The 27,775-nt window shown below is 35.5% G+C and overlaps 1 protein-coding gene across 1 annotated transcript; it reads right to left on the bottom strand.

Moving 5' to 3' along the window:
• Positions 1-1,425: 1,425 nt before the first annotated feature.
• Positions 1,426-26,680, bottom strand: Bin1 (histone deacetylase complex subunit SAP18). Its single transcript, XM_081769489.1, has 4 exons — positions 26,491-26,680; positions 15,736-15,842; positions 7,537-7,731; positions 1,426-1,650 (listed from the first exon to the last, which is right to left on the bottom strand). The coding sequence occupies exons 1-4, from the start codon at positions 26,563-26,565 to the stop codon at positions 1,569-1,571; spliced, it is 459 nt and encodes a 152-aa protein (XP_081625615.1). The 5' UTR covers positions 26,566-26,680; the 3' UTR covers positions 1,426-1,568.
• Positions 26,681-27,775: the final 1,095 nt, after the last annotated feature.

Raw genomic sequence — 27,775 nt, forward strand, 5'->3', positions numbered from 1 at the left:
ATCAAGAAAACTTATTTTCTAATCACGTCGTTTTCGTTGTCTCCCGTGTATCACTTTTTTTTTCTTCATACACAACCCACAATCCCAAGTAGATAACAAAGAACTCACTGTCGAAACATACACACTGCCGTTTCGCTGGTGCGGTACAAGACTCATACACATGATTGAGAGAGATTGGGTACTGGCTTCACCATATCACGCAGGATTGTCATTGCACTGCATCGTCATAGTGCTGTCTGCTATTGCGAATGACTAATTGACACATTCATATGGAGCAAGGTGAAAGACACCATTACTGCTTCTTTGCTGGATTATTGGATTTATACACGATTATGAATATATGTTCTTTTTTTTGTGTATGTCTGTGTTTAACGTTACATGATTAAGCCCGAAGGCTAAGGGAAATTGTTATGATGAGATGGGTCATAATGGTGGAATGAAGAAAGTGGAAGAATCTCTAGAAAACTCACGCACATGGTATTTGTCTACCACAAAGTTGAAAAAGTATGATGTCAAATCTACGCATTTGACATCATACAAAGAAATGAAGTATAACATCAAAAGCTCCGATGATGAAGTGGGCAAGAACGAACACCATCTCAAAAACTGACTAGCTTTCTCAATAATACGAGGCGCGTTTAGAAAGCAAGTTTCCCTAGGGCGGTAAACATACAGAAGACACAGTGACCTTGAAACATTTATTGCTATAGATACAACACAGGCGCTACTACTTTTCAATATATTCACCACCGGCGTTCATACATCTGTCATACTATGGGATCAATTTCTGTATTTTGCTGTCGTAACAGCCGCCTAGGAATGGAACCAATGTTAAGACAGCCGTCTGCAACAGTTCCTCACTATTAAAATGCTTACCAGACCCAGGCATTTCCTGAGGTTTGAAAAGGCATGAAAATTCAATATAATGCTCGCATACATACGTCTCATATGACAATCGATCTTCTACAGTCATTCTACTGAGACGTGTTTGACTAATGGCTGTATACCTCGGATCTTGCTAGGAATGATTTTCATGTCTTCTTACACTTCAATATACTCCTGTAGTGAATATATTGAAAAGCAGTGTCACCTGTGTTGTGTCTATGGCAGTAAACGTTTTAAGGTCACTGTGCCTTCCTTGTATTTACCACCATTAGGGAAACTTACTTTCCTGACGCACCTTGTATTTTGTACTTAATAGAAAATTACTCTAAGAAATTTCAGAATTTTTCTTTGACTCCTGAAGTATTTTGAAAATGATGAAACAGTGGAGATAGGCTTCATAAGCATCATGGAAGTGGACTAAAGTCAAAAAGGAAATTATTTTTCTTTAAAAAACTTACTTGCCTTACTCACCTCTATCTGTGCAACGTACAAGAAGTACATTAAACCAGTTTTGTGTGTGTTCGAGAAAATATGCCACTGTACAAGGAATGTTTTTATTACAATTCACAGAAAATACAAAATGGATATTGCAACGGTTCCTTCACAATATCAGACACAAAACACATGCTAAATACACAGCAAGTACAGATGACGTCATTTCTTAATGATTTATTGCGTATTCCTTAGTATTGCCGCCCTCTTCTAATTGGTAGTCCCCTATTTGGTGGATAAATGGCAATATCCAAGTAATCACCAATAACAAACCTAATGAATAATAATAATAAAAAATAATTAATACCCATTAAATATCAGTGGTACATACTGAACAATGAACGAATGTTGAAATCATGCTTATCTCTGAGGCAAAAGTACTAACACAAATAGCAGTAACATATAAATATGCAATATTTCCTGAAATTTGTGAAAACCGTAACCTCAAGTGTACAGGATGGTATAAATATGAGGAAAAAGATGAGCAGCTGTATCGAAATATCCTTATCAGAACAGGAAAACTTGTCAAATCTAGAGACAGTATGTTGAACACTAGAGTATATCAACTTAACTGATATATGTATTACGTATTTCTCAATAAACATTTTAATCATGAGGTTAATTATAATTGTCTCGAAGTTTACTATATAAAAGTATTCAACAAGAACTTAGAGATCTTCAGAAATCTCACCCCCACTTTTTTTTTCCTAACGAATACCACAACGAAGAACATCAAAAATTTAGAAAATAAACCAGATAATATCAGCAAAACGCATGAACTAAAAATAGTTCTCAAGAACTTCCCTGTACTGCATAAAGTGAGTGCCCAACAACTGAACGAGTGAGTTGAAATAGAAACACTTTGCAGGAATATACTCAATTTTCCACTCATACGCAGTGCTCGAAGTGGAAAAAAAAGCAGAGGTGGTATGTTTTATTATGATTTTGACTCGTCATACCGGCTATCTAAATGTTGAAATACAATGAGGGTATGTTGCCTAAAAGATTGCATTTCTATTTACATAATCACTCAAAATCATTTAAGAGCTGTTCTGTAGTTACGGGGGAGGTACATGAAGAGACTTTGATCCCCCGCCAACAACTTTCTGAAGAAAGAAAAAAAAAATTAAAATATCACATTATGTTGTATTACAGAGAATTATACCAAACCCCGGAAGGTCCTTCCCATCAGCAGACAATCCCTAAATCCACCCATACTCAAAACCCGGCATTTATATGTATTAAGACACAAACACATACATATCAAAGAAAGAATTCAATATGGCACATCAAAATATAAACTTGCTGAGCATCAGGGTGGATTGATTTAAATCAGTCTGATTTAAATCACGATTTTAATCAAGATTTAAATCACTTGATTTTTTTAATAAAAATCGTTGATTTAAATCAAATTCCGAAATGAATTAATTTAAAGTGAAAGTAAGTAAAATCCCGTCTCTCTTCTGTTATTTCGATTATGCAAGATAATAATCATAATACAATGAGACTCAAATGTATATAAGCACAGTATGAAAACGAGTATTATGTAGGGAACGATCAGGGAAAATCCCGTTTGAACGGGTTACGGGTGAACCCTGCTTTCTTCTCTTTGTAACACAGGGTTTTAAAATTTCTATTCCAACGGGGAAATCACCATGGACATTTAAGATAAAAACTCTTTTGTGTCCATGTCTATTTGTTTATTCTCAGATAATAGGGCGTATTTAGAGGGGTCCGATCCCCTCTCCTAAACAAACAAACAAAAAAAAAAAAAAAAAAAGATTTTAAAATTTTGGGCGAAATTTATGTACTAAATACATAGAAATTCCTCGGGATCGTAATACAACAAATTTTGGATGCGTTAAAATATCGAATAATACTTTTGATAAAGTGGATACTTGACCCCATTGCAGAACATGCCGCGATCTGCAATGTGATCGCAGAAAATGTGCAGGAAAAATTGTCAGAGGAAATAAAATAGCCAACAGAAAAGTATAAAAACGTGCCTGCTATGTATAGATGTCTTAAATGCACGGACAACTCGCATTTGAACTGTTTTTCACGTCAGATAAAGCATATTTTTAACAATCACAAGTGTTTCTTCCGCTGGAACTGATCTTGATTTTTTTTATTTTGGAATTCCTGCAGAAAATTTTTGACTTACAAAAGCTCATCGCATAAAGACAAAGTTCTGCCATCGGAGAAAACGATATTCACGAAAAAATTAAATATCGACTAAAAGCAGGGAATTCGTGTTATTATTCAGTTCAAAATCTTTTATCGTCGCGAATTGTGTCGAGGAATTTGAAGCTTTAAAATATATAAAACGATAATTATGCCTGTTGTGCTGTATGGTTGTGAAACATGGTCGCTTACGCTGAGGGAAGAACGCAGACTGAAAGTATTTGAGAATAAAATTCTGAAACGAATATTCGGAACCCAAAGGAACGGAAATGAGGAATGGCGAAAACTTCATGATGAGGAACTGCATAATTTATACCATTCACCAAACATTGTTAGGGTCATCAAATCTTGGAGGCTCAGGTGGGCAGGACATGTAGCGAGAATGGAAGAAAGTAGGAACGCTTTCAAAGTTTTAACTGGAAGTCCAATCGGAAAACGACCATTAGAAGACCTAGGCGCAGATGGGAGGACAATATTAAGATGGATCTCGCAAAAATAAGAATACAAAATAGAAACTGGATTCAGTTGACTAAGGATAGAAGTCAGGAGAGCTTTTGTGAACATGGCTTGAACCTCCGGGTTCCACAGGTCATAGAGTGAGTTAGTTAATTTTAGGCGAAATTTATGTACTTTATATGTATTTCGTGCCGGTAGCTAGTTCCAATTATTTAAAAATATGCCGCTGCCAAATATCAGTAACTTTCGTGAAAAGAAAAGTGTCATGTTGATATACATTGCTGTACCTTTTCCTTAATGCTTAAGAAACATTGTTTGGGATTGAAATAGGTTAACGATTGGGAATTAATTCAAAATTAAAACCCAATATTTTTACTTAAATGGCATAATTAACATTTAATACTAATTCCTAATGTTTTTTCTTCAGTTCGCAACTTGTATTATACGAAGAAAAAGATTTGATTTAAATCAAAAAAATCGATTTAAATCAAAAAAATCAACAAAAATGATTTTTTTGAAAAAAATCATGATTTTTTTCCACCCTGCTGAGCATCTTCGATGACATCTCATTTTAAAAACAAAAAGGTAGAAAAAAGATAACAAAAATGTCGGTGTTATCAATTTAGAAATTATTTCTGCAGAAGAAATAAAAAATTTTTATGTACAAAGCTATTCGTCAATTATTGTGTATAAAAATGGATTTATTAAAAGTATTTAGCACATATTTTCCAGTGATGGTATGTTCTAATCACTGAAAAAACAGAGACGGTATGCCTTCATGACTGAAAAACCAGAGGCGGTATGGCATACCACCGCATACCGTCTTACTTCGACAACTGCTCATACGTTTCCATGGTACCGACATAGTAAGTATAGAGGACCTAACATTAAGAAATGTTTTCCTTGTTGCTCTTGACGGCTGTGTGTACCCATAAAGAACATATAGTTATTTCAGTTTAGCTCGCCTATTTTGTAGACTGTGTACGTTTTCCAACTCACTTATCTAATAATGATAACATAAACTATAACAAGGAGACGGGCTGGTTATGAAGTGGTACCAGAAGGAGTGCTCAGCGGGAGTGTTCTGCCACAAGAGGAGTGACGTGGATATGAGTACGAAGAAGGAGAGCATAGAGAAATTCTACACAGTTAGAGAAGAACGCTTACAGCAGGAAGGAGTTAGAGAGGGAGAAAGAAGGAGGAAGAGGATGAGAGTGGAAAATGGCATGGTATAGAAAGCGGAGAAACTGAAGAAGTTATTGAAGAAAGGAGTCAGATCTTATAGGAGTGGAGAAAATTTATTGAGATCAATAAAGAAGAATAGAAAAGGCATCAAGAAGATTAATGAAGAGGAAGGAGTCATCTATACCCTTGACCTAAAACTACGTTAAAAAAAAAAAAAAAAGCCCCTCCCTTTACCGAATTATCGTATCATATATGCTCAAAATTGAATATTTTTTAATTTTGGTGGGGGTGGTCCAAAAATTTTGAAAGTTTCACAGATTATAGATACTATCTAGATGCAAATGTGCAATTTTTTTCAAAACTATCGATGCGTATTTTCTTTACTTTTTTGCGTGTTGAAAATTTCAAAAAATTATAGAAAAAATTTGAGGGGGGGGGACACGTTCCTGATATTTTGGTTAAAAAATTTGTTAGACCCTTAGGTACGATATATATTTTTTTCGGGGCCTGAAAGTGATGGCAATATTGTCAAAAAGAAATAAAACTGAAAACAAACGTGTTTTTCGCACAGTTTTTCCACCATTTTAGGGCTCTCAAGGTGAGGGCCTCTTCAAACAATTCTTTGCCAAAGTTCACAATTCTCCTTTCTCTTGCGTCATTTCTGCTTTTGTCGTTCTTTGGATGCTCCGATTGTATCCATTTCGGAATAGAAACACCAAATATACTTCCGTTACAGTGCTTCAACTTCAACCGACTCTTGCAAAGTCACACATACCTCGCGTCGGTTCCTCGTATCTATCAGTGCTTGATTCAGTGGCCGCACATGGTGGCGCTCTCTACAGCGAGCTGTGTGTAACTTTGTTGTGCAAGAGTCGGTTGAAGTGGAAGCACTGTTACGGAGATATATTTGGTGTTTCTGTTTCGAAATGGACACAATCGCAGCAGCCGAAAAACGACAGAAGCGGAAGGGATGCAAGAGAAAGGAAAATTGTGAACTTTGGCAAAGGATTGTTTGAAGGGGGCCCTTACCTTGAGGGCCCTAAAATGGTGGAAAAACTGTGTGAAAAACACGTTTGTTTTCACTTTTATTTCTTTTGACAATGTTGCCATCACTTTCAGGCCGCGAAAAAAATATATATTGTACCTAAGGGTATAACAAATTTTTAAACCAGAAAATCAGGAACATGTCCTCCTCAAATTTTTTCTACAATTTTCTGAAATTTTCAACACAAAAAAAAAATAATAATAAATAAAAATAAAAAAATAAAATAAAAAAAATAAAGAAAATACGCATCGACAGTTTTGAAAAAAAAATGCACATTTGCATCTAGATAGTATCTACAATCTGTGAAACTTTCAAAATTTTTGGACCACCCCCACAAAAACTAAAAAATATTAAATTCTGAGCATGTATGATACGATAATTCGGTAAGGGGAGGGGATACGAGGGCAAAAATTTTTTTGAGGTAGTTTTAGGTCAAGGGTAACCTTTTTGGCCAATAGCGACCCAATTTGGATCAAGGGCCGATTTCACTATCTTACCAGGAAAGACCCTTTATTCAAAATCCATCATACTATGATCATAGTACATCATACTAAAGACTTCGGATATGCATTGTCCCGTCCATCTCACTTGAGTCTTTACTGTTGTAGAGGCCTCTCTGCAATATTGTAACGTCCTTAGCTTGTAACACTGAATAATGTGGCATTGTACGCTTTCTTTTTAGTTTAGCGTCCTATGATTAATATACCGGGTTAAGAGAGGTAGTGATAATGACATGGATAATAATGGTGAAGTGAAGAAAGAGAGAGGAAACGGGAGAACCCCGAGAAAACTCACTAGATCGAACCAAGAGTTACGCAAGTGCCAGAGGTGAGTGCTCTACCACTGACCTACAGCGGTCTTCTTGTACGCCAATATATATAAAAGCTGGGTTCGTAACGTTAATCTGGTGGTACTGCAAAGCGGACAAAGTTTCAACGACCTATATTCATTAGTACAAAGTTACAAGGGTGTCTCATGATGAATGGGCCACTTTGTGTAACAAACACTTACCGGAGCGCTTCATTACTGCTTCTCTATAAAAGAACAAATAGCAAAAAGCCCTTGAGCGTCAAGGGGTATTACTTTTCTACACACATTGATGAACTAGTTTCCTCTTTATGTATTTATTTATTATTATTTATTTTTTACTTTTCCCTCTTCTTAATTATCCTCATGAAGCTTTTATCGAAAGTACACACACATACACAGGATAGTTTCTTTCTTTTAAAATGAGATTGTGTTTTCATTCCCGTTTGACATTCCTGTGTTTCAACTATTATACACCTCACCTTGCATGAGAGAGGGTTTTACTATCATCAGATCCCTTCTGTCCTGAACATGTGGTTCCAATCTCCCTCATTCGATAACCAGGTGTTCTAAAATCAGGGGTCACAAGTGCAAAATCAAAATAGGTACCCTTTCGTCTGGCTTCAGGGTTTACTTCTTTTACTAGACTCGTAATTTCTTTCAAGGTTGCATCCATCCTGGAAAAACAAACTTATTACAGTATTCAGAAAAATATTTGTGCTCGAAACTGCAATTTTTACAGAAGTACTGAATTGTAATCCATGTAAATGAATCCGCTATTGTGCATTATAAGTTCAGCATGTTCATTTTGTAAAAAAACATTTGTTTTAAAAAAACTAAACTCTGCACATTCAAAAAACGTGACCAACTATTTGTTTAATCAACCCTACTTGGAAAATAACAGATTGCGAGTCTACCTTCCTGGAGCATGTCGATTTTAAATTTACAACGAACTTCTTTAAACTTCTTAAAATACGAAGGTACTAGTAAATTGTTATTGAAATGGTCCTTCTGATTTGTAAATAACTGTGGAGACAACAAATAATTTTTCTTTATGCGTTCTAAGTTTGCATTATTAGAATTAATATAGTAAGAAGTATTAGAAGTGCAAGATATTTTTAGATCATGCTTAGCTAGAAACATATATTTTTAATTTTTTTTATAATTATTTAAGATTTATTGTTATAATTTACTGTTTTAAATACATTATACAAGCAGAAGATTCTTCTAGTTTGAAGTACTTTCAACATGCTAATTTAACAGAAACATACAATAATATTCAATTTCTTCTTAGTAGTAGATACACCATCTTAGTGGCACAATAAATAGACTATAGGAATAGAAAAAACATTATGAAATCTCCAGAAATACAAATAAAATTGAGCATATTTGTTTAGATTATGCTACAAAAATTCTGAAATCACTTTTACATTATTAAAAGCGCACTTAACAGTTGTAGTTATGATATTGTTCGGGTGTTTCTGTTGTAGTAGAGAAGAAACACCTCCTCCAGCTCCCTTCCTGGCGGCAAGGTGCCAAGTACCGACGAAACGTTGCCTCGCTGGATCGCAGATATTCGTTGTATTAAGAAAGATGTTGAACGAACATCTCCAGAAACGACAGAAATGTGTCTACCTACCTCTCTGATAAAATCCAGGCTTCTAGGACCCCATGCTCCACTAATCTCGATGACTATTCGAGCAAAATAAATTTATCGAGGAGATTATTGTATTTCCTTTCCTCTTCTACCTCTCTACGTCTAGCAACTTCTCCAGTACTCATAGCAGTCAATGGGAGGCTTGAGTGGGCAAATTTGTCCAAACTTTTAATGTATTTACTTTTCTGAAACGTTATTTCAAAGTTTTGACATCAAACATAAGATGCTAGTTGAAAACTTGGACTTACTTGATTGCTCGCGTAATATAGGTATCGAGACTGATGTCCACATTAAAAAAAGCTCACATAAGAGTGGCATATACATTTTTTTTTAAGTTGCTCGTCTAATATAGGTATCAAGACTGATGTATTTTTTAAAAAATCACGCAAAATCTGCATTACTCGTACAGGCATCTCTACTCAACTCTGGAGGTTGGTTAATATAAACTTAAATTATAACAGCCTTCCAAATATATGCATTCAAAATATAATTACCTAGGTACATCATCTCCAAACCTACTTCTATTTTTCGCTCAGTAGACATCTATACCACTGAATACATACAACACAACTTTACCTAAATCATAATATACAGCATGCTAACAGCATATCAACTGAATTCTTGTATCCCTGAACAACAATAACAACACATATCTCCAGCATGCCAACCACATCAAATACGATAACGCATTACAAGTCATCATTACACAGCCACAAAAGATGGCCATATTATACATGTCCTTTACTTTTTAACATGTTAGGGTACTTTACTCAAAACTTCAAACGGATATCATCGTCACAAACTCTAAAAGACAAAAACATACCAAATATATAGCTAAACAAGGATTGTTTCCCTTAATAAAAGTACTTTCCCTCCCCCACACATAAACTAATGTTATAGTCTCCTAAAAACGCCAAACCTACCAACAATATCCAACCAATACTCCCGCTTCAAGAGTTCCTACTACCCTAACTATATCAAAATTTCTTTATTTTATGCCTTTGCCATTCGGGGAACCTGTATCTGTTGCACCAGGTCATCTCTCATCAACTACCTTAAAAGTCCACTCGTCAACACTTTCCACTTGGGGACAGCTCTTCAACTTTTATTAACAATTTGAATATATGCATGGTGTAAATGAACTATGCCGACAAACTGTAAGTATATATCAAAATAAGAAAAAAAGTACATAACAGCATGCATAGTTCCGGAGTAAGAACTATCCACAGCATGAAAAAGCACATTGCAGTATGCATTATTCCGAACACGAGGAACTGCAGAGTTGGAGGGTCTTTACATCTCCGACTTCCTGCCGATGGAGTCCGTATTCACTGTTGTCAAAGTTTACTTCCTGCCTACCTTGGACCCATCTTTAACTCTGAGCATATCTGGCAATTATGCTCTGTAAGGAATCCCTTGCTAACCCAATACACATTGCTGAAATATGCATTTTTGAATTCGTATGTGTGATTTCTTTTACGCCGACATGGACCGTCACCTCACAGTTCTCGTGTTCGAAATAACGGCATGTTACAATTTATTTTTTCTACCCTTTTGGGCAGCCCTCGTTCTGAAGCTATGCACTTTCTCCCCACAGTTTTTTTTTTTAAATTTATTTATTTGGATGTGAGGAATCACCTCTTAAAATTTGCCGGTATAGTTCATTAACACCCTGCATATATAAAAGCTTCTAATCCAAAGATGCTTAATCATTACAATCTCCAGCTTCCATTTCTTACAGAAACTATCGAATCTTACTTATTCCATTTTCACCACCTCACCTGAAACCGGAAAGGCTTTAAACGACCCGCCCTAAAGTCTTTCCAAAGGCACCCCAGCTCCATAACCTCCCAAGAAAGACATTACACCTTCAACCAAATAATGCCAGAAACTCAGATGTAAAAATCGTCCTATACTCGATAGCAGCTTGACTTGGTCAAGAAAGTCCGTACTTTACAACATTCCACTGTTTGTGATACTTTGAATACCATTTACGTTCTCAAATAAACTTATAATCCAATATCTTGGAATATCTTGGTGGGAACAGCACCTACCTAAATTCCCTATCTGCCAGTTCTAGTACAATCTACCCAGCACAACAGTATATTCGGCCAACCTTCCATGATACGTATGGTCAAAACTCTTTCCCCAAGAATTCCTTCCCCCCTCCCCCCGCACACACATTTGGTTTTAACGATCTTTATCTCATCTCGGTGTATTTACCGTCTCCCATACATTTCTTCACTTTTGCCAATTTACTTTCCCTACATACTTTCCATTCTGTACTATCTCATTTTTTAAATTTTTTCATTAATTAATATAATTTTACAAGTATTTAAATACTTTTATTTTTAACTTATATTACATAAATTTTCTCTTCATGCCATTCCATTATTTGTATTTTCCACCACTAAACTTCATCTACTTTTATATTTACACATTAGGCATTATACAGGGTGTATCAAATGTCTGGAACCACACGCAAATTCCGCTATGAGTAAAGATACGAAAAATGGGAAGTTTTTGAAAATAGGTGATTTTCAATCTAAAATTAGGAAATTTTCCAATCGCACCAGCCATTCGGCTTTACACTCGTAAGGCACCTTATATTAAATTAAAACGCAACGGGGTCATTCCACGCCAAATCATCACAGCTTCCAACCCGACCATCTCCGATTTACATGAAAGTCGGTGAAAAGTAAAAATACATGAAGTTATACACACACGTAAAATTTTATCTCTCACTGATGTATGATGTCCATACAGCAGTGTTGCCAACTTGAGAAAAAGTGCAAAATTTGACCTCGAGTGCTCTGCAAAATTAAATCATAACTTCGCTTCTAATTGAGGTAGAAACTTCATATTGGTCTTATTTTGAAGCTAAAGGGCCATAGTATCTATTAAAAATAGTTACAGTTCAAAATATTATATTTTTGTTTTCAAGGTCAAAAGGCGTAACCTTTGACCTTGAATATCTCAGAAAATGTATCTTGACTTTCATTGTAGAAAAAATATAATTAACAGTAAAATACCATCTCTTTTTGGTATAAATTTCATTTTGGGAAGGCTATGGGAACAGGAGTAAAAAAAATCCTGAAAACATAATACTGCAGATTAAATTGAATACCTTAACATTTATGTATGGAACATACCTAATAGAAGGATGAATGTAATGCTGTATACAACACGCAATGAAACTTATAAGCAAAAAACAAGTTAGTGCCTCCTCCTCTGTAGTGCTTCTTCTGAACTTTGAGTGTCCACAGCAGTTAATGTGTAAGTTCGCCCAGTTGCAGTACGTGGATCAACCTTAATGAGAACTTGTTCACTTGGAATGCTCAATATGTCTGGATGGGGAGGATACACATATGATGGTGATGGCCCTTTGGGATGTAGGAAGTTGATCAAAACTTCTTGTGATGTTACATCTACATTCACGACACAACCTAACCACCAGGCATCATTATAGATACAAGTCACAAAACCTTTACTTTCGTCCAACGGCAATGTTTCATGTGGGCTGTTTGTTTCCTGCACAGTACTGGTTGTGTCTGTTGAAAACCTCTTTATTACTAATTCATTCCTTGTTCCTGGGATGAAAGCATGAAATGCGTGAGTTCCAGGTATTGGTCTTGCTTCTTCATGTCGACTGTGAAGCATCCGCCCATTTTCCAGGATTTCATTTTGACACACATATACAAAGTTCATATTCTTGATATTGTCTTTTGTCCACTCAAACAGTTGTCTTGGAGTCATAATCTGATCAGTATAGATACGTTTGAAACTTGCCCTAGCGGCTAGTCTCTTGACAGTTCCACCTAGTCCGTCACATGAATTCTTACCATGCGATGTGGCAAAGAAGTGCCACTCCGCTGGAATCCCAAAGTCAAATTTGTGGTGTACCAGGTTTGAAAAGTTTTTTCTGTTTTTGTATTGGCCTGCACACCCATCTGAGAAATAATATATCTTAGTTACATGTTGAATATTCTGTTTTAGAAATTGAATGAGATGCTTTTCAAACGTATGTACAGCTATTGTAGTGTGTTGCAAACAATCTGAAATAACTACTAAATTTGTACATGCCAATTTTCCTGCAGGCATTTCTCTGTAGTAAATGGCAAATGGATGTATTGTTGCTTGGGCATTGTTCCAGTGGAAACCCTGCACCTCGTCTTGTAGTATGAACGAATAATTTTCTGCAAAATCACACAACACAATAATTTCACCCACCTGTATGTTATCTTTTAGGCTTTTCAAGTATGATGATTCCTGTGCTGCAACGAAAGAGTGTGTTTGTAATTGTATCAACTTAGAAATAAATAAATCTATGAATTCGTCCGTGGTCTTGACAAATGTCTCAAGTGTGCATATTTGTGATGTAATCCACTGCTTGCAGGTAACAGTTTCAATGGCATTGTCTTCTAGTACGTTTTCCAATATTGTCTTTACATTATTGGATCCTACACAGTCACTACATTGCTGGAACCAACACTGTACTTTGGTTGGATTGCACATCATATTTGCCAAATAGTGGTGGTACGTGAATAAATTAATATCATGGTCTTCCATTAGCTTGTCTAATTTACACCCTTCCATTAATAATTTAACATTTTGATGTAAAGCACACACACATACAGTGTGTGTACCACTTGCTCCCACAAGAACACAATGTTTAGGCCGCAGAGGCAAATTTGGAAAAAACAATTTTCACACCAGGATACGACTGTTTGAAATGAACATACACTTCTGCAAGGTTGTTTAACATTAGACTTTTTTGTATGTGTTCTTTTGTAGCACCCATTCTAAGACTCACAAAGTCTTTCTTACCTGGCATAATTCTGCTGACATCATCATTGCAGTAGAAGTTCTTCACAGTGTCAGCAACATCTGGATCCAAGCTCCTCCCTGGTTTGGGATTTGGTGCAGACAAAATCCCATGTTCTTTTACTAATTGCTTAGCTTTACGTATCATGTAGTTACTTGCACTAGGAAATTCATGCTCTATTTTTTTGATACTCCACTCTTTCGGAAGGATGGTCAAAATTGTCACTTTCTCACTCTTATCACTGGTTTCTTCGAACTTTTCTTTTAGTTGTTGCAGCATGGCTACACAACCGTTGTCATCAGGCACGGGATCTTCAGCTGGTATGTGAAATATCTTCTCTTTTACAACTTTCGCAATTTTCGTAGCTTTTTTTTGGCAGTATGACTCTTCCTTCATTCTCTTCTTTTTGATGGGTGATGCACCGACACTACTCAAACTTTCATTTAATGACCGCATAGCAGATTCAGTCCTGTATGTGTCCACATCGATATCACTTTCTTCATCAACTGATGTGCTTGGGTTCTTCCTCATCAGTTCTTTTAATTTTCTTCCTACAGTTGTCACAAATCATTTGTTCACTAGTCACATGTGGTAGTTTTTCTATCATCCATGGTAGCACCTTCCGTAATTGCTTTCTACTGCTCTTGTGCCCTTTCAAATCAAATGGGTTGCAGCACTGGGTCTGTTATACTTCTTCTCCATTTTCATGCACTTTTTCGAACTATCACTCCTTACGAAAGCACTAGTCTTTTAATCACTTTTGCCCTCCACACAAGATTGAGCAGGATTGAGCTTGCTTCGCAGAATAACAGTGCACCTAGAGAATCATAGGGAGTGTGAACTGGTGTTATGCATGTTTGGTGCAATTATAATTTACTATTGTGTCATTTCACATGCCAAAACATAACAAAAAAATGCTACACTCATACTTTCTATTTGTTTTTACTCCTGTTCCCGTAGCCTTCCCAAAGTGAAATTTATACCAAAAAGAGATGGTATTTTACTGTTAATTATATTTTTTCTACAGTGAAAATCAAGATACATTTTCTGAGATATTCAAGGTCAAAGGTTACGCCTTTTGACCTTGGAAACAAAAATACAATATTTTGAACTGTAACTATTTTTAATAGATACTATGATCCTTTAGCTTCAAAATAAGACCAATATGAAGTTTCTACCTCAATTAGAAGCGAAGTTATGATTTATTTCTGCAGAGCACCCGACGTCAAATTTTGCATTTTTTCTCAAGTTGGCAACACTGCTGTCTGGACATCGTACATCAGTGAGGGGTAAAATTTTACGTGTGTGTATAACTTCATGTATTTTCACTTTTCACCGACTTTCATGTCAATCGGAGATGGTCGGGTTGAAAAGTACACTTTTTTGTGATGATTTGGCATGGAATGACCCAACGATGTCAATTGAGGAGGGTGTTCCCTTCGGCCCTCACAGTACAAACCACACAGGATTTTCGGAAAGTGGATTTGAGCTGTTCTAGGTTTCCTCACGTAACAATGTACACGTTTGCCATATCACTTTTGCGAGCCCTTATGTTCCGTTCAAACTGGCTGCTAAATTGGAAACATTGATTGCTAATTTAACATTGGGCTTACCAGGTGAAGCCTAAAACAGTCGAGCGACTGGAAAAATTACACCAATTTACATTGAAAACTACCTACTTCCAAAAACTTTCCATTTTCTATCTTTACTTTCGAACTTTTTTTTTTTTTTTTAACAGCTTAGTCTATAAAACGTTAACGTATTCATTTTATTCACGCACTTATATATCTATGTATAATAAAGTAAAATAAAATATTTAGCTTTGTACGTCTTCTCCTATTTACTTACACAATGTTTCAGTAACTCTTGACTGTTACTTTTTGTCTGTGCAAAACAACAGAAATATAATCCGTTGAAATCTACTTTTTTCGTCGAGTTTCCGTCCCTAGACAAAAATAACAGTCAAGAGTTACTGGAATATAGAGTAAATAAATAAAACAAGACGTGCAAAGATAAATATTATGTTTGGATAGGATAGATACACCAACTGAAGTTTCCTGGGCGCATTTAGTATCAGTTATTATATAGATGGTACTAATTTTTTGGGATATCAAGATATATATATATATATATATATATATATATATAAATTCTCATAGCCTACAAATCTTAAGGTGAAGTTTACAGTTTACAGCTTACCAAGTATATATTTGAAGTTCATTCGCAGGTACATTTCCTCTGCTGTATTCCAAAATATTGTGATGATGACCAGTGCAACAAAAAACTCGAAGCAATAACGGACATGTCTGAAATACAGAAAGATAATGAACTGAACACTTTCTATTGGCAATATCTTGTGATTGAAAGCTATTATATCTAAGAAGAAATCACTCATAATATATTCATAATGCTGGAATTGAATAATTAAGATACACTTCAACACAAACAACACGTATACTTAGTGATTACTTGAGACCTGTGTGACTGAATCGAGCAATTATGTGCCAATACCTTCTCGCATCAATGGTAATAACACTTTACAGATGACACGAAAAGTTGGCGCGTTGGCCTTGAAGGGTTAAACGAAAATTACTAACCGAAGCATTTAAAAAAACGCTAATTTCATCTTACAGTCTCTTAGAACATACCGTATCTTAAGATTAAATTTTAAAAAAAGAGCGGCAAGGTAATTGGTCCGCCTCACAGTGATAATGCTTATTGCGTATAGTTGTTCTCAAAGCTAAACCAAGTTTTCTTATTAGCAGTAAAACTGTCAAATTGTTATTAGCAGCCACGTGCGGTTTGTCAACCAGTTGGATGTTGCCGGTATTACAAAAGCTTAGCCGATCTTCCTGTCGCCAGGGTAAACAATGAAGGCTGAAACTATTCTTCGCACTGAATGCTGTAAACCAATAAGCAGATAAATAAAACAAGAATAACCATTCAAAATAGGAATAAAATACGTACAGGTTATTCAACGAAGTAATTTTCTCTCCTATTAATATAATAATAATAATAATATGATTATGTGCTCATATTTTGTGCCGGGCTACTGTGCATTTTCGGTAATGCTCGGAAAATAGAATCGATCCTGTACCACCTGTTGGACCGATATTGTATTTTTACCCTATGAATCGGGTTTGCCCCACTTTTATGAAAACAAGCTTAGTCTGTCATGATTGTAAATGGTGTGTTGTTTCACTTAATTATCGTAACACAAATTGTTCTAATTATCATGTACGAGTTCGTAACGAGTCTATCGGGTCAAACGGTCCAAACGGTCCAAACAGGCCAAACGGATCAAACGGGTTTATCAGGTATAAGGATCGAGTAAACCAAATGCAACGGGCATCGGACGGGTACCTGTTTACCCGAAAAGTTCAAGCACTAATTATAGGTTAAAATCATATTTAATTAAGAGCTCTAATTGTTTGCATACACTTTTTGTTAGTTAGCCGACCAACGAACTTGCGGATACATAAATATAAATGATGAAATTTAAATGATAGTATTATATTATTGCAATGAGCATGAACGTGATTTACTATTAGGAGTTAGCGTGATGTACTAATGTTAGTCTTTTATAAATAGCATTATTATTATTATTATTATTATTATTATTATTATTATTATTATTATTATTATTATTATTATTATTATCTTGTTTATGCCCTTCATGCAACTTAGAATCAATCTCACATAAAGCATGTCAGACCTGATTGAATATTATTTTGAAAATTCTCACATAAATAGATAAAATAAACAGGTGGAATTTACCACTTCGATTGTTTAAAACATGTTCTAGTTTTCGTTTTCCTCACTTTCTGAGGGCGGTTGATCTATCCCAATGACAACATGATTCTTGCTTCCATCAAAAACATTTTTCAAGACACGATAATTTTGTTTAATGTCCTGAGACAACTTCTTCTTCTTCTTCTTCTTCTTCTTCTTATTATTATTATTAGACAGGCCATCTGTGTATAATGACAATTTAAAACTTTTTGTCTTTAAGAAAGGAAATGGTTAAAAATCTTTCTACTAAGTATTTAGATCCATATTAATGTATGCAGGTTAACGTCTGAGTAATAAAGCTATCCTGTGTGTAGTATCCTAATTTGTAGTTTGTCCAGTTTTCATGAACTTGATGAATCATATTAGAAAGAAACGGACCAATTATTGACCTGCCTAAATATACCATAAAATTAGAAATAATGTACTTAGGTACGAGCAGAGCAAACAGGCAGGATCTTTATTAATCCTATTACTAATATTATTATTATTAGCAATAATAATAATAACTAAATTCCTGGCGCAACAGTTCTTAGGACGCCTAGACTTAATTGCACTCATTCCTATGGGGTCATTGTCAGAAGATCGGCTACCCTTGCCGTTAATGCTGGCTTCCTAGACTGCAGTTCGCTACTTTTGTTTTCAAGTAGTTTCTCAATAGTCGTCACGGCGCTGGGTGGACGCCGCAACGCCAACACCATCTGTTGAGAACGAATGATCACACCTATCTTTTCTCTGACCAGGCCCAGAACTGCTTGACTTCGCTGATCTCACGGGGAGTGATATTCCAGTGTGGCTAGGGCGTTGGTATTAAAACAACAAATACATATTGAAATTAGCTAGGAAATATAGATAAGTACTAAACTGACTCCCTGGAGCTACGGTCCGTGTGGGGCTATGCCTGCCCAATGTCGTAATACAAGCATCAACTACGCACTGAAAATATTCGATATAGGAAAATCTCGGTTTTTAAACTGTGTTGCTATTCCTTTACGCACTGCTCGAAGTGAAAGATCTAAGGAAGTATACCCCACATACTCCCCTTCTTCTATTTAGAGCATTCACTTTATGTCATTTATGGAAAAAACATAATGCAAAGGCTTGGATCGGGAGTAGAGAAGTTTTGCTCTAATCGATAACATTTACATGGTTCCCGACATAATTTACATCAAAGTAATTAGGATTTTAAGCTGAACAAAGTAGAATAAAATAGCTTTCATATATTATCACATGACGTGGACTGATTGCAAAGCCTAGCAATCGAAATGTACCTTCTTCAATCACGCTGAAAAAGATACGGATGTCAGACGGAACAAACGCTGTACAATGCTACTATGATAACAGTAATGGGGTTAGCCATACTAAGAGATGAATAAAGTTCTACCTGAGTTGAAGCGGCAACGCCGGAATCTAATTCCAAAGACGAATTTATAGTAGGACAAGTAAACCCTTAGATCTTGACCTTCGAGGAAAAAATTGGTTATGTTTTGTAGCGTACTATAAAATTAGAAATTTACACACACACACAAACTAATTTGAAGTGCAAGGGTGCATTTTTCACCCTTAATGTACAGCAAAAGTGATTTTTTTTTAATTAGCTCTACAGACTTACATAAACTTCGGGTAGAAATTTCCAAGTGAAACATTACGTCGATACTGAGATATGTTCTTGCATTAAGCTCTACGAAATATTAGATGGCCTCGAGAACGACCGGGATGCCTGAAATTCTGAAACTTTGGTCTCGTATCTCTCACAAACTATTAGGATTTCGGAAGAAAAATTTTACAGGTCGTCATACTTTAGTAGTGTTAACAAGTACACGAGGTTTCATTAAAATCTAAATCAGTGGGTGACATTTCGGATTTTTTCTGGGTGATTTGACGCACAATGAGCCCAAACCAGCAACTCACATTGTTCTTCTGAGCATTGTAAGATTGTTAAAAAACATCAGCAAAATTTTCGCTGACTTCGCTAGTGCATTTTCAATAAGCATGTGAGAAACATAGGATAATGAGGACAGAATACAATACATTAATATAAAAATACAAACTACATCATACACAATATGCACAGAGAATTTTAGGATTGATATCAAACCATTGCATTATTTCATTTTACTATTTATAACCCAATCAAACTGTCAATACTAGTATGTTATTCCAACTTTTACCCACAGAACTCATACTTTAATTTGACCCCCTTTGTATGAATGAAAAGGATCTCATACAGCCCCTTTCTATTAGTGATGAAAAAATTCTCAATGAACTTGTTTAACACTCCTGCTATTCTTTAATACTTGTGTTTGTGTTCATTATTTTTATCTGAGCGTTCTGGCACGCTCAAGACACTTGTGAACATTTGCAGACTTTAGTTGATTGATAAAAAACATTTTATACGCAGTTAAGATTTTCTCTGCTCTTATTGGGAGTGTCAATGGTATGTTGAGAGCTTGCTTGTTGATCTACTGGCGTGTACTTTTGTGCACGTGATACCAGGTTCAATTTCCGGTGGGAGAGCATAAAAAATTAATTTCACAAGCACCCACTTTCATTAATTGTAAATCTCTTTTGCGTAAAGGGGATAACCGTTGGATGTTTAATGTTGGATGTCAGATATTTATTTTTTGAGCACCTTTTTTTTATTTTGTTGTGAATGTTAATGAAATGAAGTGAAATCATTTAGTTTTACTTCCCACGGTTATGTCGTGTGGGTTAAAGGAGATGGATGATGAGAAATGAATGGGATGGGGAAAGAAGAAAGAGGAAGGAAACGGGAGGACCCGAGAAAACTCAAACACACGATGTTTGTCCACCACAGAACCCACTTGGCGAGCTGGGATCGAACCAGCAACCCCATGCACCAGAGGCGAACGCTCTACCACTGAGCCATTCCGGCTCCGTGAAATTGAATGGAATAACACTTGCTATCTTTACGCAGACAGACAATGGCACTATTTTCAACCTTGAGAACAAACAAATCTTTGTTTATGTGCATTACCACCCTGCCTGGTGCGCTTTCATATTTCGTTCTGCTCTGGCGCAGATCGGATGCAATATTAGCTTGTAGTGATTACCTACCACAGGTTGGTGTATGTTTTACGCACTTAACATAATTAGGCCTATATCGTACATGCTAAATCAGCGAAGATACAAGAACGCCTGCCGCAATATACTTCTAAAGTACTAAAACGTCTTGATGCAGATGAAGATGAAATGGACAGTAAACTCGTAATGGGAGTTGATGCAGACTAGGAATATAGAGATTTTTAAAAAAATTTACAGGTGAAATCTGTTTACACATAAAGGAAAAGTAATATTTAAGGCACTTATTTACGTAGACAAAGAATGTAGGTCATCTCTGAACATAGAAAGAGCGTTTAAAGATGTTCATTAATATGCAATTGAAATTCGAAGAAAGCTTGTAGTCATCATTTAGCGCAGCTTGATGTGCTCTTAGCATCTGTCTTCCTTTAAAGCATACCTATCATCGCTTCGCTCTTGTTCATACAAACGTAACCCTCGTATGGAACCACCAGTTTCGCCCTACTATGAACTGGAAGATAGAAATTTTGCTTGTAACGACAACCTATCACAAGCTGGTGCGTTTTTTTTTTTTTTTTTTAACGAATAATAGTTTTAATGGCATATTATAAATGTGTACGCAGTTAGTGGGCACGTGGCAAGAAATTGAGTTTAGAAGGCATTAGGAAATAATTACCTAAAAAATGCCTGCTAAAACACCCAAAATTAACTAATTATGAACGTTTTGACAAAGAGTCATTGCTTTACATAGTACATATACAGTACTTTCAGAATACTATCATTATTTACATCGCGTTGATTATATTCATTCAAATGTTATTTTTCTTCTTTTCAGTAGACTTCCATAAAATTCCGCTGAACCTAAATTCTTCTGATTAATATTAATTAAAGAAATATTGTTTCTCAGTTTTACTTGTTTCTCCAATGCTTTAACACGTTTTACTAATAACGTAATTGGTCAAAGAAAAGTAGTACAACTGGAACTGTACCTAGAAGACATAGTTACTTCTTCACTTTCATATTCGTAGTCTATGACCTCACTCCAAGGGTTATCGTACGAAAATAAGCATTTAATCTACTACTGTCCACTTAAAACTTTCAGATCCTATAGAGAGATCGCTAGAATACTATTTCTAAAATTTAATAAACGGAACATGTATTGTAAGAACTAAATTATTGCTTGTTTGCTCAAAAAAACATGTACTCTAATTACTTTGATATGAACTTTACACTCATTTTAATCCACATCATTACTTTAAAATTCAAATTTATGATATACTTCATTTACAATCGCTCTATTCTCTTTTAGTATGAAAGTAGTGAGACTACTTGTAAACATAAAATACTGTGGCATATATCGGACAGCATTTATTACCAAAACTTGTTACTTTCTGGTAAATTTTCAGTAGATTAGGTTAGGTTTGCTTCCTTATTTATGTCTTCCTTACTTTCAGGGTTTGTAGCCGCCATACTTCAAAACGGTCAAACTTCAATTTGTGTATTCTACACCCTTACGTATTATTCTCCGAAAAGCAAATAATATCTCACATGGGAGCAGGAAAATTCGGTGTAGGAAAATTCGGTGTAAGAAAACTCGGTGTAGGAAAATTCGGTGTACGGAAAACTCGGTGTAAAGAAAGATTCGTTGTAGTAGACAGTAGTATTTATTAAAAACTTAACTTTGAGCATAAATGAGCGTATTAGTTTTAAGTTCAAACTTTGTGTAGAACGTACTTTTACTGTCTGCTATACCAAATTTTGAAAAATTGTGATCGTGAAATAATTTGAATTCTAGATTTCGACGGATTTTAGCATTTCATGGCCTTTACATGACGAGAAATTTGTTTATTAATGTCCGTTTGTGTGATTTAGCGAAGCGATCATCGATACCAATCGACATTTCATTTAAAACTTAAGTTTTTATGCTGTTTTGGAGGATGTCTCCTAGAATTTTATATTTCAAAAAAAAAAAAAAAAAAAAAAAAGTTACTAGACGGGTAAAGTTGAAAATTGTCGATTTTTCAAAAATGTTCTGACGATTTTATGTATATTTTATAAATAAATATTTAAATTTAAATTCTTCAAAAACGACATAGTTTATTTATGTTACTCAAAGGTGTAAAAATAAATGCCTCAACTAAAGTATCTACGCCTGATTGGAGGAGAAGTCAATAAGGAGTCAATAGGGTTGCAGTACTTGTTTACCTTAACTTAAGGCAAACAAACTAAAGTGTCTGATTGGAGGAGAATTAAACTATTTGTACAAATATTATATGATAAAACCATCCTGCTTTATATTGCCCTTTCCACGAAGACTTTTTTGATCAATATATTTTTGCATCTTACATATGTATATGCAGAGTGATACTCCCGGATTCATTGGGCTCTAGAATTTCCAACTAAAGTCCGGTTTTCATGCGGTTTGTTGCAAATTATCAAGGGAGAATGGGAGGAGGTTTATGGGACTATGTTTACTGGTTTAAATTCATCCGGGGTAATATCGAGCAGGCCGCAAGAAAAACAGCAAATATTCGCCATTGTACGTTACAGTTCGAATGAGATATTGGATATTTGAAGCGAAATTGAAGAATACAAATTAAGTGTTAGTGAGAATACAAATTAAGTGTTAGTGAAATGAAATGAAATCTTTAAGTTTTATGTCCAACAACATCCGCCAGCAGTGTCCGATGCTTCCCTGCCTTACTCAGAAGAGATCCTGTTTCCTGCAATTTATTCACTAGCGACCATATTATGTTCCTGTTTGGGGCAGAACGTGAGGCAAAGTTGCGTGTAGCTGCCCTTTGCGTAGCAACAACAGATCCCGGCCTCTAAAATCTTTTTAACGATAAAATCACGTTGCTCCAAAGAGTACATTATTGTAACTGCGTCCTGATCATATTGGTACAGTAGCACAGCATAATTCTCAATACGAAGGCCCAGTTTCCTGTTTCTTATTGACCGTCGCGAGGTTACCATCTAACGAAGAAACTCAAATCTCCATACCGCACCTCACCTAATTCCAATTCGGTACAGTGGCGAATATTTGCTGCTTTTCTAGAGGCGCGGCCTATATTACCCCAAATGAATGTAAACCAATAAGCATAGTTCCATAAATCTTCCAACGTTCCTTGATCATTTGCTACAAACCGCATGAAAATCGGATTTCAGTTAGAAAATCTAGACCCCCAAATGAAATCCGTAAGTTTTAAAAGAATCACCTTGTATATGTTCTATGATGTACTATATAGGAAAGGTGTTTTTAGTTGTTCCTATAACTATTCTCTGAACTGATAGTTGTAATTGTTTTATTTCTGACAAAAAGTGTCAGCTTCATTGTGTGATGAAAAGTAGTTTATAGTAATACCCCGCAAAAGACATGCAAGAGGTATTGGACTCAAGGCAGAAAAATAAATTTGCTTTTCTTGAAATAGGTAATAACATTTTATTCGTTACATTATATGGTTTTCGTTTTCACAATATGAAATGTCGTAAATTATTGTAAGTAGTAATATTCAATATGTATTACACCGAATCTACCGTACACCAAAATTTCCCCACACCGAGTTTTCCGTACACCGCATTTTCCTAGACCCATCTCACATATTTCACTCCCCCCGATTGCACACACTGATTTTCGATATCACTGCCATCACAGATTACTCACACTTCAATTACCTTTTCGTAACATGGAATCATTTCTCCTGTACACATTCTGTTTATCTAACTTTGGCCCCCCATCTGTCCGACATAACCAAAATACAGGCTTCCTAAATTGTAATAGAAATGCTCCGACACTGGAAATAAATATCCAACACTATCCTCTTTTTCTTTCTATATGTACACGCTCATTTTAACCGTAAAATTATCATTTGAATGACGGGATACCCTGCACCAGTGCCTCATTTTTTCAGGTGGTGTCCTCAATTTTAAAGTGGAGTATCGGCAAGCGCGAACAAAAGAAAGGGTTAAGTGCCGCAGAGTAGGTTCAAGAATAGTGAACCTAACCGAAATTAGACTAATTCAACTTAACCTGCCCTAGGCCTTAAAATGCTGGACCTACTTTGAGCACAAAGGCCAAAAGCAATACCTAGAAGCACGGTTAGCTGCTTTAAACCAGCTGTTAAATAAATAAATAAATAAAAAAAACTGGTTTACACGAAAAATGTTCATAAAAGGGTAAGTGTTCGAAAATCTTAATGTACACACATTTGTGGGTAATCACGTTTCACCTCCGTATATTATACATATTATTTCAAACATAAATTCTCTATTCATTACTCAACACAGATTATACTACAAAAGCAACTTTTTTTAATATAAGTGTATGAATGTTTCTTTTGTGATTTTCACATAATTTATTATTATTATTAGTATGCAACTGCAATCGATGAAAATTCTAAATACTGTTTCGTTTTAATAATGTTTACTATTGATAAAGCACATCGAAATGCCGTATTTTGTGCGGGAGGGGGGGGGGGGGGGTCATACAAACCCCATGAGAGGCATTTATTGAAATCAGAAGTATCTTTGGTACCTATTTATGTATAAATCGGTCAGAGCCAAAGTGGACTCAAATAATTCGTATCTTGATTTACTTTTCTTAGTGATATGCAAATTAAGTCGTCGTATTTCTTTAACTTGGACTAATAAAAGTCGTAATGAACTAACTTGGACTTAAATTAGTTCTTCAATACTCTGCAGTAATTTGAAATTGTCCATATATAATTCTCTATAATGGTTTCACTTCTACAACTGTTTATATTTTTGTCCTTCTGAAATGGTTCTTGACAATTATATTAACAAGTATGTAAAGATCAGTACACCGTTTTTTTTTTTTTTATATATCAGGAGTCCTTTATGAGTGAGTCAGCAGACGTATCGCATTTATGCCCAATTAGTCCCGGTTTCGAGTTCAAATGGTGAACAATTTCTCTCGGATGTAAGCCGAAAAGACAACTGGATTCCGCTTTAAGCTTATGTGACCCCTTCCACCATAACCTGGTTGTCGAATAATAACATCAAGGTGAAACAAACTTATTTCTGTCCATGTGTGATATAAATACATAGGGCAAATTATTTAAACCAAAGAAACCTGGTTTAAACAAACAAACATAAGTTTGGTAATAGTACATATGAGAACCCCCTGATCTGCGTTTCTTCTGTGTCCTATTACCACTTCTACATGAAATACCATAAATTTTCTATGTAGTGCAATAGTAAGAAGTATCCATGTGCACAAGACATGCGATATGCGTTAAATTCCCCCCCGCCCCCCACACATAGTCATAGATAAAGTACAAGGGCACTACACATGTAGATATAAAGTACAGGTACGTCCTTTTTTATGATCGTATCAGTCGATAAGTAAATAAAAGTCGCTTTCTTATTCCCCCTTTGTAAGTTCGTACACACTCAATGAATAATCCCTAAAAGTATGAGCGTCCTGCTCCTTCGGGAACTGATGCAGCTTCATGTATACTATATCCAAAAATTTAAACCAAAAAACCTGGTTTTTTGTTTTTTCAATAAAAACCACGGTTTTTGCCAACCCTGCCTAGAAGGCATAATGATATAGATGTGTATATATAACACAGTATATAAATGTTTCCCTGTCTTCTTAATCTGTACAGGTAGGATTTCTATTTAAGGATGCAACATAGAAAATAGAGACCATTATCGGATTACGTTTTTTCGATACGATGATCTGTTTAAGTGACAGTTCGTGAACACTCCAACGACTCGTAATAGTAACATTCAGCCTTGTTTTGCCATAAATGTAACTCTTCGGGAAGGTTTCGGAATGCTGTTTCCTACAACAGTTATCAGTAGACAGTAATTAAACAAAAGAAAACAAAACTATTCATTAATCACGGCAAACATGTGTGCATTTCCACTCAAAACGCTTTTACAAATTTTTAATGAAAATACTGTATATACATATATATCAGAGCACTGTTATTAGTGCTAAGTATTACATTCGAAAAAATAACGCATTTTATGGCTCCCTAATATAGAATTAACGCCAGTATTACAGGTACAATCGGAATTTATGTAAATTATTAAATAAAAACAAAAGGTATAAACAAATACTTGTATACACAAATCCAGACTATTCTCTCTCACCTTCTCTCTATCAATAGGTTTTTCTGGTTCTGGTTTCTCTTCAACAATCATTGATCCAATAGCACCTGATGTCATTTTAATCACTTATAACTGGCAGTATTAAAAGCAGTAAGTGTAATTACACAAAAAAATAAATTTGTTTTGGTTTTCTAATTTTCTCCGTGAATTCCCACCGGTCGACTACGATAGTGTTTTGGGGTTAAATTCCAAAGTTGGGCGTCCGTTACCAGCGAAATTTTTAAAATTTACAGGAAAGAAATGGATAATTTGATCGTTTGTGTGCTTGATAATATATAAGAGTCTCGAAAAATCTGTTTATTTGTTATATATAAGCGGTTATAAACGTGGGACTATACGGCGAGCGGAGGGAACTACTTGGCGCAAGGTAACCGAACAGTTACATTGTGGGAAAGAAACGAGCATTTACGTTACCAACATGGCGAATGTACAAGGGCAATGAACTAGCAGTTTTAATATTTGTGAAGCAATACGTTGATAACGAGCAAAATCTTTTAAAAGTTTGTGAAGAGCACGGATTAATGAACCTAATAACAAATTGCAGAAAGTGTGGAAAGGAGATAACAGCGAAAAAACTTGACGAAAGCGGACGCCCAACTTCGGAATAAATGCCGTGTTTTGTTATGTTCACTGTCAATTCTTGGCAGGGTTTTGTTTTCTTCTTCTTCTTCTGCGGTTGAAACTGGGGGCTGAGTTCCTCCCCCTAATGATCCATCCATACTTTAATTGACTTGCAGGTAGGACTACTGTTCATAGTTTCAAAACTCAGCGCAAGATTTTGTGTTTACTTAAAAAAAATAACCTACTACATATACCGCATAATCTATCCGTATATTATTTGATAAACATATATGTAGTCTTCTGAAGTAATTTAACTGGTTTATATAATCCGTCAATTGAGTTAATTATAAGATTATTTAAGTTCCCCGACTGTTATCTCCTCATCGGCGTCTCTGGTGTCCGTATATTTTTTTCTGGTACTGTGCTGTGTACTGCGAGTACAATTATCCAAAGACTCCCTTTTATCATTTTGTCAGCCAGGGTTTCGCTTCTCTCCTGCACAAAAACACTTTTTACTATTTGCTTCTTTAACATGGGGGAGCAACTTCATGCTGCCGTTCTATCTAGCTACTCTACCAGGCGTAATTCATTTTGGAGCGGATGCCAGTTGGGTTTCTTAACTCACGGATTTTGTACCTCAAGAATTTACGTGGCCCACTGTACAATCCAAATATATGGTTCACTTAGCAGATTTTCAACTTAAAAT

Source organism: Thermobia domestica, chromosome 1 (assembly GCF_964235325.1).
Source record: "Thermobia domestica chromosome 1, izTheDome1.hap1.1, whole genome shotgun sequence".
NCBI lineage: Eukaryota > Metazoa > Arthropoda > Insecta > Zygentoma > Lepismatidae > Thermobia > Thermobia domestica.